We start from the raw sequence: 12,806 nt of genomic DNA on the forward strand, positions 1-12,806 counted from the left end.
GAAGGAAGGAAGGAAGGAAGGAAGGAAGGAAGGAAGGAAGGAAGGAAGGAAGGAAGGAAGGAAGGAAGAAAGAAAGAAAGAAAGAAAGAAAGAAAGAAAGAAAGAAAGAAAGAAAGAAAGAAAGAAAGAAAGAGAAAGAAAGAAAGAGAAAGAAAAGAGAAAGAAAGAAAGAAAGAGAAAGAAAGAAAAGAGAAAGAAAGAAAGAAAGAAAGAAAGAAAAAAGAAAGATGAAGCAAAAGTAGTAAAATGTTAACTGCTAGGGGACCTGAGTGAAAGGTCTATGAGAGCCCCTTGTACTCTTCTTACAACTTTTCTGTATATTTGAAATTGTTTCGAAATAAAATTTACCAAAAAAAAAAGAAAATATAGTAAGAATAGCTCACTGCCCCATTCCTCATGCCTTACTCTGCTTTACTTTTCTGCATGGCCCTTATCAACACTGGCTAGAGCGTGTGCTTTACCGAATTTCGACAACACCATATGAGGTAGGTACTCTTATTATTCTTTGCCTTTATCACACTCTCTGCCTGCAATGCCCTCTTCCTTGGGTCTCTGCAGGTCACTCCCTCACCTCCTTCTGGCCTCCACTCAGGTGTCACCTGTGAGAGCAGCAATGTCAATTTCTTCCTTCACTATACTGCAAACCCCATGAGAGCAGGAACTTTTGTTTTGTTACTGGTCTTCATCTCCTTCCACGAGAGTGGGCACATAGTAGGTATTCAGTAAATATGTGTTGAATGGAACACCTCTATTTTAAAGAAGAGATCATAGGTGTTGAATTCAGTCTTTGAATTCAGGCAAAGTGATTCTAGAATTACTATTAACTACTCTGCTTTACTGGCTCCATTGTTCTTGGAAGCCCCCTAGCCTCTGTGTACTCCCCTACTCTTGGGTCTGAGCTGGACCTTGTAACTCACTTCTAATGAACAAAATATGGCTAAAGTGATGGGATGCCACTTCCACGGTCAAGTTCGTTGCAAAAAGTTTGCGACTTCCATCTTGCTGGCACTTGGTCTTGCTTTCTTGCTTGTTTGCGGCCATGTTGTTAGGTGATCTATAGAGAGGCCCATGTGGCAAAAAACCAAAGAAGGGCCTCTAACCAATAGCCAGTCTTGCCAACCAATGCATGAGTATTCACTTTGGAAGTGGATCCCCCTCCCCAGTTAAGCCTTCTGATGGCACGGTGGTCCCAGCCGACAGTTGGACTGCAGCCTGTCAGACGCTGCAGCAGAGGACGACCTGAGCCACACCCGAGTTCCTGACCCACAGAAACTATGAGTCATGAAGTGTTGTTTTTAAGCCACTACATTTTGGAGTAGAAAATTAACACTACAGCCTTCCGTATCTCCACGGCTATGTTCTACTATTGCAGAAGCATGTTGTGTGATACTTATCTGTATTTTCTACCCTCCCAGCATGCACCCTATAAGCTCTTTGTGCACATGGACTGTGGCTAGTTTATAATTTTATCTATGCTTTGTAGCACATTGCCTGTTTCATACTTGGAGCTCAATAAATGATTGTCAAAAATTATTGAGAAGTCCCTCATTAAAAATAAATTGCAGTTGGGTTTATACAACAACCTATGAATTTGGTCAGATCTAAGAACCCTCACAATGCTCTTGAATTTTCAAAGCTCAAAAACACAGCCAAAACTGTGGGCATCCACCAGGTCTCTCCTCCCCTTCCTCTACAAGAGGCCCAATCTGGGTGGCCAGCTGGTCCCCTAGATGGTGTCTCTCTCACCTTCTTTAGCACCATAATTCTCAAAACTGGTGTTTGTAATACTTAACCACATAAGAGGACAAAGTGACCTGCCCATCCACCTATTCTGATTAATATACTTTTAAACCTCTCAAGAAAAACCATTTCTCCTCCTTCCTTTACACCAAACAAAGATTTAGCCATAAAATTTTGGTTTAGAGTAATCACATCCTGAATCAATGGCTTCTGTTCTGAGTTAAAAAAAAAAAAAAAAGGAGCCCTCTAACATGTTCATTTTAATTTTAAAAGTGCTATTTTAAATGGTAGGGAGCCTTTTAATTCTCTACTCTGGATTATAAAAAAATAATAAGTAGGCAGAAATGTGTTATTAAAGCTATTTTTCTTGGCGTTCTGGTAATTTACTAAACTGCTGAAGCTAAGCCTTGAGACTTTATGATGCAGCAAGAAGACAACTTGTCTGTTGATTAATAGTTTCTGATCATCCCCCACCCCACCCCCTCACCTCCTGGGGTGATCCCTGAAGGACAACAACTGATTTCCAAGGAGTGGAGATTTGGAGAAACATTGTGCAAAAATGTCTTGTTCAAGGAAGTTTAATCTCTAGGAACACCCATATACCCTTCTCTAGGACTCAGGGTGCTAGGGAGCTGGTTGAGATGAGTCCCTTATGGTGGCCACTCACTTATCTGACCACTTCAGAGCATGTCATCAATGTCAAGATCACAGGGCAACATCTGAGTCTGCTCGGGCTGCCGTGACAAAATACCAGAGACTAGGTGGCTTAAATGACAGATCTTTATTTCTCACAGTTCTGGAGGCTGGGAAGCCTAAGGTCAAGGTGCCAGCAAGGTGGGTTTCATTCTGAGGCCTCTTCTTTTGAGTGTTTGGCAGCTACAGTCTTGCTGTGGGCTCATACGACGCCTTCTTTTTTTTTTTTTCTTTAAGATTTTATTTATTTATTTGAGAAAGAGAATGAGATAGAGAGAGCATGAGAGGGGGGAGGGTCAGAGGGAGAAGCAGACTCCCTGCTGAGCAGGGACCCCGATGTGGGACTCGATCCCGGGACTCCAGGATCATGACCTGAGCCGAAGGCAGTCACTTAACCAACTGAGCCACCCAGGCACCCCATACGACCCCTTCTTTGTGTGCATGTGGAGAAAGAGAACAAGCTCTCTGGTGTCTCTTCAAGCATAGGCTCTAATCCCATCATAAGGGCCTCACCCTCATGACCTCACCTAACCCTAATTATCTCCCAAAGGCTTTATTTCTAAATAGCATCACATTGGGGGTTGGGGCTTCAACATATGAATTTGTGGGGGACACAAACATTCAGTCCATAACAGGAGGTGTTCAGTTATTAAGTCTTCATTACTTGGCTTCAAACCCCCTCCTAAAGATCCTGAAGTTCTGCGAACCACTTTTCTGCTTTGCCTGCTGGCTCTCTGTTAGGCTCTTTTGAGAAGGGGTACTAGAGGAAGCCCCAAGGCTGGAGGAGATAGAAGGGCCTGTTCATTCTTATTTGGCTCCTATTCTGGTCAGCATCACCCAGCAATGCCAATGTTTTCCATTAGCAACCATGTACCTAGGTTGCCATTTTCCCAACACTTGTAGAACCAGACTCATTGTGCCTTCTTAGAACACCAACACCAGTAGGCTGATACCTCCTCCTGTGAGGTCTGCATTTCTACCTCAAGGACCTCTTCCTCTGAACCCAGACACCAGCACTGGCCAAACAGTCCCTGCTCCCCAGACCCACATGTCTGAGTTTCAACTCCTCAGGGATTCTCCTCTGGGCTTCCAAGTTTTAATAATTCCACCTTCTTCTCTTTGGATGTTACCTGCTTTCTGCAGTTGCCACTTCTGTGTTAACCTACAATCCTTTTTTTCTCCTTTTTTAGTTTTTCAATAGAGAGTTAATAATTATTTACTTATATTAAATTCTATTAGAATAACTGAAGTGGCTCTGTCTCCTGTCTGGGCTGGGCCCTGACTGATAGTGGGGACTTGGCCTCATTCATTTGATAAAAAGATGCAAGCCCCTAAAATGTAGATTGACTACTTTTGCATTCTCTAGGCCTGCTGCTCTCCTTGTAAAGTGGAGTAACTGGTGAATACGTTTCATGTATGAGACTGACCTCACTAAGTCAATTTTCTCCTTCTCCTTTTGGGAACTGCTAGGTTGTATGATTGTGACAAGGAAAACCTTCCTTGTTGGAAAATTTTTTCTTTTTTTTTTTTCTTTTTTTAATCTTTTTTTTTTATTCTTATGTTAATCCCCATACATTACATCATTAGTTTTAGATGAAGTGTTCCACGATTCATTGTTTGTGCATAACACCCAGTGCTCCATGCAGAATGTGCCCTCCTCAATACCCATCACCAGGCTAACCCATCCTCCCACCCCCCTCCCCTCTAGAACCCTGTTAGTTTTTCAGAGTCCATCGTCTCTCATGGTTCGTCTACCCCTCCGATTTCCCCCGCTTCATTCTTCCCCTCCCGCTACCTTCTTCTTCTTTTTTTTTTTCTTAACATATATTGCATTATTTGTTTCAGAGGTACAGATCTGAGATTCAACAGTCTTGCACAATTCACAGCGCTTACCAGAGCACATACCCTCCCCAGTGTCTATCACCCAGTCAGCCCATCCCTCCCACCCCACCCCCACTCTAGCAACCCTCAGTTTGTTTCCTACAATTAAGAATTCCTCATATCAGTGAGATCATATGATACATGTCTTTCTCTGTTTGACTTAGGAAAATTTTTTCTTTACAGTCAGCTAGCTCTTTGATGGCAGAGAATATGATTGTCCAGCTATGTAACTCAGCACCTGGTTCAATGCCCAATGTACTAGGGAAGTAGTAAACTCTTACTAAGTGATGAATGAATAAATGGATGGATGGATGGATGGATGGATGGATGGATGGATGGATGGATGAGGAATAGATGGGTGGGTGGATGGATGGAAAGATGACATTACCTGATCTCAAAAACATTTAATAGTAGAACAAAAAAAGTCCTCTTGAAAAAATGGTGTTATTTCATTTTTGAGTATGTGAATTAGGATTAGGTTTGGCTATGTGAGAAAGCTAAATAACAGTGGCTTTTAAAAGGTGTTCACTTTCCTCTCACATAAGCAAAGTCTGGGGACAGACACTCCAGCTGGCCTGGCACCTCCACTATTAAAGGTTCTCTCTTTCCATCTTCTTGTTCTACCTACCAACATAATACTGTAGCTTTGACCTCCAAGAATCACACAAAACACTTTGCCTACATCTCCTCTGGCTAGAATTAAGTCACATATTCTGGGTGGCCATGTGCCAATCTGAAAAATGATGTTCTATTACTAAGGAAGAAGGGGGAAATGTGTGGTTGGTGCCAAATGGAAATCCTGTCATACAGAGGAACGAATAACATAAAGCTGAGGGAGCCTTGGAGAACCTGAACTCCTGGAGGAGGAGTTTCAAGGCTGAGACTTCATTTGGGGATTTACCTCCACATTTCTAGATAATTATGGGAATTCCACTCTCTGGAATCATCCATTTTAGATATTACATAATGACTTCCTCTTATGGTAAGTGAGGATTTTAGCTTTATTCACACCTCTCTTTTCACCTCCATCCTTCCACTACAGTTATAACACAATTTTTGGTAAAGTCTATAATTGAGCTTTTTATTATTATGACCACGTAAATATTGTCTGCTGCCAAGTTAACAATTGTTTCATTTTTCACTTGAATTTACAGCTAAGTCTTCCCACTCCCGCCAACCTCTATAAAACAACTCTCAGTACAATGTTCTACACGGTCAACTCTGTCAGGATAATCTGGTGTTTTCTTTTTCTCCAGCCCCTCAGGCCCCTCGTGGACATACCTCCTCTCTTAGGTCTCTAGCTTCCTGTTGCTGTCTGGACCGGTGGTGGTGGTTTCCCAGGCTCTGCCACATGGTTCTGAGCTGAGACTTTCTTCTCTCACCACCTCGGATGTCTCCTTAGCCTCCCTTCTGCTCATGTTCCATTGGCTACCTGCTTCCCGGATTCTGCGTCCTCTTTTTCGGCTTACCCACCTGTCTTAGTGGAGCACATCCTCTCTTAATTTGTTGACAAGCGTGCAAAGAGGTAACATTTTTGAGACTTTGCATGTCTAAAAACACCTCCTTTCTACTTGTACAGATAAAAATTGAGTTTTAAAATTCTAGGTCAAAAATCATTTCCAATCAAAGTGATGACAGCTTTGTCCTGGGATCTTCTAGATTCACCATGTTACTGTTGAGAAATCCGATGCCATTCTGATTCTTGCACATTTGTATGTGAGTGGGCTTTTCTGAAATTATTAGAATCCTGCCTTTATTCCTGATATTCTGAAATTTTACAGTGATATGCCTTGGGACAGTTCTTTTTAATTCATTTTGCTCAGCACCAGTCTGGACCAATATATCCGGGAAATTTTCTTGTGTTTTTCTGTTAGTACCACCCTCCCCTCTATCTTTGCTATTCTGCCTAGAGCTCTTGTTAGGCAGATATCTGGTATCTTGGACTGATCCTCTCATTTTCCCATGTTTTATCTCCTATAATCCATCCCTGTGTCTTTTTTTAGTTTTCTTTTCCATGAGATCTCTCTGATGTTAGCTTCCAACTCTCTTCACTGAAAAACATCAACTATCACTGTTCTAATTTGAAGAGCACTTTCTTGTTCTGATTTTTAAAAATAACTATATGGCATATTGTCTTATTTTTTTTTAAATGTACTATCTTATCTCCCTGAGAATATTATGGTCTGTCTCTCTTTTTTTGGTTTCTTTTTACCTTTGTTTTGATCCATTTCTTTCTTGTTGAAGACTGTCCATTCCTATTAAGACTCGGGTCTTTAAAAGTTGATTGGGAGCTCTTTTTGATGGGCGTAATCATAGGATAATTTTTGTTGGTACCTTCAAGTGCCTTTGCGGTAGTTCAGTTTCTCCAGAGGACCCTCCAAACTCCTACCTCTTGGCTAAGACCTAGCTGTTGGCATTAGATGTGTATTTGTATTTCACTTAATCCCCATTTTCAATCTGGACTCTCAGCTCCACAATCCTTATGCATTGTCTCCAAGGTTTCCCAGAGAAAATGCCTCCCATCTTCTATAGAACTGTCCATGACCCCTCGCTTTGTGGGGCTGGGATAGAAGCTACCTCCTACATCACCTCCTCACTTTCATCCCTCTCCAGCCCCACCTTCCATGATGTCCAGCACCCAGCACCTCCTGAGACCTTCAGGACTCTGCAGGAGAAAATTGTTTGCTTTTTGTCTCCTTCAGCGGGCATCTCAGCACGATCTCCCCCTGCTCCACTGAGGCGTTTACCATTCCCCTATCCTATTTCTGACTTTGTACAGAGTGAATGGGATTGCTGGCTTCTCCTAGTTTCACTGAGAATGGAGTTTGTATAAGTTTTCTTGCTCTCTTTCCTATTTGGGGAGCAATTTCAAGAGAAGAGGGACAAAAAAATCTTCACTCCACCATTGTAAAACCACAGGTCTGCATTAAGTAGACATTAAATCTATATTAAGTCTACATTATCTTTTAATCCCCACAACTATCAACATTGCCATTAATAAAGCTGAAGTTTAGAGAAATTAAATTCTCTGCCCAAGGTCAACATTTGGAAAGTGACTTAGAACCAGGTCTGGCCAAGGGCAAATCAGTGCTTTTTCTCTTACTCTCTCCTGCCTCCAAACAGCCTGAGATCAAGAGAGGGTAGTAAACTATGGTCCAGCCTGGGGTTAACACCTGGAGAGACCACAGGAGGAAGCCCTTCAGGAACGAAAAGAGCTCCTGAATTTGTCAGAACTCCTAGGTGACTAATGTCTCTCAGAGTCCATGGGGAATCTAGACTGTTGGCCAAGGAAATCAATAAAAAAATAAGACATACTAGAAATAGGGTCCAGCTTTGGTGGCAGAATTTGGGGAGAATCCCAGACTCAGACCATGAAGAAAGGGAGAGGGCCTAAGTCCTAAGAGAACTTAGAAGAGAAATTAATTTCCAGGTTCCCAGAAGGAAAGTCCAGTGAGGCCAATTACGGAACTCAGGCCCATGTCCCATTGTGAAATCCCAGAGTCTATCACACTGTCAGGGCAGGAGAAATGCTCTTGTGGGCACAGGGCTAAGCCCATCCTGAGACATCAGTAATTTCCAGACCCCAGCCTGTCATTGCTATCAGGATTGGACTCAGCCAGGGTGGGGTTGAGCTTTCAGATAGCTAATAGGATTGGTAATAGAACAACTTAGAACTGATAGTGTTGGTCTGTCTTTTATTTGCATAGCTCATTTTTTTGACCCAAGAGTAGGTCCTTACATTAACTTGCTGTTTAATTTCACCTTGTTAGAGTCTGTCAAAGGATGGCACACAGGTTTCATTTCACAGACCATCCCTGATCAGTGATGGCTGCCTGGACCACCATGGGGAGAACGATTCTATGGCTTTGTACAGGCTCAGGGGAACCGCTGCTTATTGATGCCTGCCATGGGTGTAAGAGAGTTTAGTACGTGTGCTATTACCGATTGAGGCCATCTCCTCTCCCCAGATTTGTGTCCTCCACACATGTGGTCAGGATGCTCTTAACAGCCTTATTCAAGTCCCTGAGATGGATCCAAGGGCAGTGCCATCATATACAGTTTTGAGATTGGCCTGGAGCTTGGCATTGATATACAATCTCTGGATATAGTCCACCACATTTAGGATTGTTTTTGGAATTGATTTCCAGGTCACATATTCCCATCTTGTGTCCAAGAGAGATTTTTTTTTTCCCCTATAAAACAGCTCCCTGAGGAGGGTGCTTTACTTTTACGTCCGCTCCTGAGATGCAGGAACTAGGATGTTGAGAAGTGAGTGGGTCACAGAAGAGAAGAGGTTAAGTCCTTACGTTTATGACGCCTGGGGTCCCATATTTAGACAGCAGCGCTTTGAGGACTCCAGCCTGGGGTCTCTTGTCATGTCCTGGGTTAATGCTGTGTCTGGTCATTGGGGGAAATAAGCAGTGAAGATGACACAGAGCATGATAAAAATAAGCAGGCACACTCCATTTCAAGCAGCTCACACTTTTATCATAAAATACAAACTTTCTATAATAAGTGTCTTATTTCTATTTTACCAACAAAAACAAAAACAAAAATTACTCATGTATCAGCTAAATACAGGTGCATATGTGATTGAGCAGATGAGTATGGATATGAGGGAGGTGCGTGTGCTGTGAACAGTGTGTGGTGTGTGTGAGAGAGTTGGTCAATAGATGAGTCTGGTCTTGCTGTTTTCTGCCTGTGACCTGGTCGGAACCTTGGCTTTCCAAACCTCAGGCCACGCTATTACAGAATCCAGAGTTCCAGAGCCCTCAGCCCTGACCCAAGGGCTAAGGCAGGAGGAGGGAGGAGAAAAGATCATCTAAAAATTTATGCCATTCCCACTGGAGGAAAAATACGGGCTGTTCATCACGGGCCCGCCAGCCGTCGAGCCAAACCTGGAAGAGAAAGAAGATGGACATTGTGATGGAACTCCTGATGTTAGCAGAGGTATTAGGAAAAGTACTGTGTTAATTTTGTGGCTGTCAAGGACTAGAAAGATCATGACAGGCTTGGAGGCTACATGCTTTTTAGCATAATAAAAAAGCTTCAGCTCTGGAAAAATAAAATACTAAAATGATACAATTGGAGGACAATAAAGAGCTTCTTCTGCCACTTCCTTAGGACAAGGAGCCCTTGGCAGCCTGTAGGGAGGCTGCCTCTATGGGCCCAGTGCCCTCTCCTTCTCCAGGACCACACCGCAGGGAGCCTCTCTGGATCTGAGCACCTTACCTGTGGGCCTAAAGCCATTCTACCTGCCTGAGAGGACCAGGTGTGTCCTTCAGGAATTCCACAACATTACGGAACTCAGGCCCATGTCCCAGTGTGAAATCCCAGAGTCTAGACAATCCCAGGGCTCCCTCTCCCCTTATCAGCACCAAGCTAAGTCAGGCTCCCCCTTTCAACACCACTTCGAGGAATAAGCATTGAGACATCACTGCATGCCTGGAACTTTGCTTAGATCCTCAGGGAAGGAAGGGCTGAGAGCATTTGAACCTCACCTTGCAAGCGTAGAAATACGCACACTTCTGCTTTTTCCCCCCGGCACCACTGCCATGCATCCTTCAAAAGAGAGTTCAAAAGCCACCTCCTCTGTGACCTCTTCCCTGACCTCTCCAGATGGAATCATTTACTCACACTTCTGGGATCCTATAGCAATTTCTTCACCCATCTGCTAGGATGCTTTGAATGAATGGGAACGGAGCTCAGTACAAATCGCAGCGGAGCAAATGGCTAGATTTAGTCTAATCCAGGGATTCTCGGTCCCTTTTCAGCTGGGCTGATGCATATTACAGAAGACATTCACGTTCACCACACCCTCCCGTGAATTAATGAAACACAAAAAGGGAGGGGGAGGGAAGAAGCGATGGGAACAAACCACCGCATTAATTTGTAATGCCTCAGCTGGTGTCGTATCTCTCGCTCGCTCTAAGTGTCATGGGCAAGCTAGGCTTTGGGTTGGTTTGATTCCCTTTCTCATTATATAAATTCCAGGATTTTATCTGGAGATAAAGGGACATTATCTGGACTGTTTGCCATTTTATGCCCAGAGCCCAGCCCAGGATCTGGCACATGGGAGGTGCCTTATAAACAAGAATGCTGGCTGTAATCCCACCTCTTCTTCCCTCTTCCGAAACTCGTACTGGAAAAGAACTGATTAAAAGTCATGTTATTACAGGGATACCCTGGATTCTGCTCTGATTTACAAAATGAAAACCGGCACACATACTTCAGCATTTAATAATTCCTGGTAACAAATGACTCAGGACACACCTCATATCTGATTGCCACGCCCCACGCATCTAGGCCATTCAGGTTGGGAACTTCTGATGGGTTCACCTGCCAAGGGCAGGGTCTGGACAGGATGTCCACTAGAAGGCCAGGAGGAGAGGCAACTCCGTGGACTAGAGTTATCAAGGAGTGCTTCCTGGAGGAAGAGGAAAAACTTGAACTCGCTTGAGCATGGCGAACTATCCCGGTTTGCCTGCAACAGTTTCTACACTGGCATTTCCAATGTGATTATTATTGGTGCTCCTTTCAAGTCTCAAGCTTGTTATTGTTTGGAAGATAAATTGCATGATTATCCTGCCCCATGAATGTATATAATTGATTGGCAGAGGGAGGGGAGAGCTTGGCTCCTACCTCTCCCTCTTCATATAGCTGAGTCTCTTGGTTTGCTTCTTTGCTCCTGACCCTGCTTGTCTCCCCGGCTACACCCTCCCCCAATGCCCTTGCATGATTCCTGCCCAGTGCAGCCTCTTCTAGACCTGCTTCGCCCACAATCACTGGGAACCCTGGACACTACTGCTTACTCCATACTCACTGCGTCCCAGCCAGCAGGGCCTACGTCGTTCTGTGATCTCTCCCTCTCCCCCAGGAAACACGTCCTCCCCTGGCCTCCTGTACTCCACACTTACCTATTTCTTCTCTCACCCCACTAACACTCCCTCTTAGATCCTCTGCTGGGTCCTCCACATCTCCCCAAGCTCCCTATATGTAGGAGGCCCAGGGCTCAGACCTTGGGCCTCATCTCTTCTTCATGCACACATACTCCCTGGGCAATCTCATCCCATCCCATGCCTTTAAATATCATCTATATGCTAATGACTCCCAAATTTATATCGCCAGCCCCAGCCTCTCCTCTGAGTCCCAGACTCACGTATCCACCTGCCTATCAACAACCCCGCTCATATATTTAACAGGCATCTCAAACTTTGCATATCCAAAACCAAACTCCATCAACAGACCCTTCACTAGTCATCTTGACCTTAGTATTTTGTTTAATTTTTTTAATTTTAAAGATTTTATTTATTTGAGAGAGCGAGCAAGAGAGTGAGCGAGAGAGAGCATGAGTGGGGGGAAGGGCGGAGGGAGAAGCAGACTCCCCGCTGAGCAGGGAGCCCGATGGATGCGGGGCTCAATTCCTGGACTCCAGGATCATGACCTGAGCCAAAGGCAGCCGCCTAACCAACTGAGCCACCCAGGCGCCCTTGACCTTAGTATTTTGGCATTGCCACTTGTTCAAATAAAAAATCAGAGAGGGGCGCCTGGGTGGCTCAGTCGGTTAAGCGACTGCCTTCAGCTCAGGTCATGATCCTGGAGTCCCGGGATCGAGTCCCACATCGGGCTCCCTGCTCGGCAGGGAGTCTGCTTCTCCCTCTGACCCTCCTCCCTCTCATGCTCTCTGTCTCTCATTCTCTCCGTCTCAAATAAATAAATAAAATCTTTAAAAAAAAAAAAAATCAGAGAATCATGCTTGACTTCTCTCCCTCCACATCCTGCCGTCAAGTCCTGTCAATTCGATCAAGAAAATACTCCAGATTTTTTCACTTATCTCCTTCCCACAGTCTCTGCCCTAGTCTACACCGCCAGCATCTCTTTTTATTTATTTATTTGTTTGTTTTAGAGAGAAAGAGCAGGGGGGAGGAGCAGAAGGGGAGGGGCAAAGGGGGAGGGAGAGGCACAAGCAGGCTCTGCACCAAACAGGGAGCCCAACGCAGGGCTCAATGAGGGGCTCAATCCCAAGACCCTGAGATCAGGACCTGAGACCTGAGCTGAAATCAGGAGTCGGATGCTCAGCTGACTGCGCGCCCCAGGCGCCCCCCACCAGCACCTCTTGCTCCAACAGCTGTCAGGGCTCCTATCCTGCGTCCCTGCATCAGCCCTGTGGTCCAGGCTCCATACATTGGCCAAAGCCACCTTCTTTAGACAGAGAATTAGAACATGTCCTCAGCAGTGTAAGAGCTTTAACAGCTTCCCACTGCTCTTAAAGGAACACTCCTCACCATGCCCACCAGGCCCTATCTAGTTCGGCCCTGCTTCGACTCCGATTTCAATTCCACTCCTTCCCTCTCCTACTCACTGAGCTCCAGCCACATTCCCCCCTCGGGGGCCGCTGCCCAGAGTGCTCCTCGCCCGTGTCTATTCTCTCATTTCACTCAGATCTCGGCTCAAGAGACACCCCTTCATTCTCTCACTCCTTACCCCCCACA

At 44.7% G+C, this 12,806-nt stretch overlaps 1 protein-coding gene across 1 annotated transcript in view; it reads right to left on the reverse strand.

The window, feature by feature from the left end:
- Positions 1-9,136: 9,136 nt before the first annotated feature.
- CUNH1orf94 (chromosome unknown C1orf94 homolog) overlaps positions 9,137-12,806 on the reverse strand; it is a 39,890-nt gene continuing 36,220 nt past the window's right edge. Inside the window, exon 7 of the mRNA XM_035020194.1 lies at positions 9,137-9,212. Within this exon, the coding sequence (XP_034876085.1) occupies positions 9,137-9,212 (76 nt within the window). The remainder of the gene's footprint in view (positions 9,213-12,806) is intronic.

The sequence above is a fragment of the Mirounga leonina genome, unplaced genomic scaffold (assembly GCF_011800145.1).
Source record: "Mirounga leonina isolate KUSES-001 unplaced genomic scaffold, KU_Mleo_1.0 Mir_173, whole genome shotgun sequence".
Classification (NCBI taxonomy): domain Eukaryota; kingdom Metazoa; phylum Chordata; class Mammalia; order Carnivora; family Phocidae; genus Mirounga; species Mirounga leonina.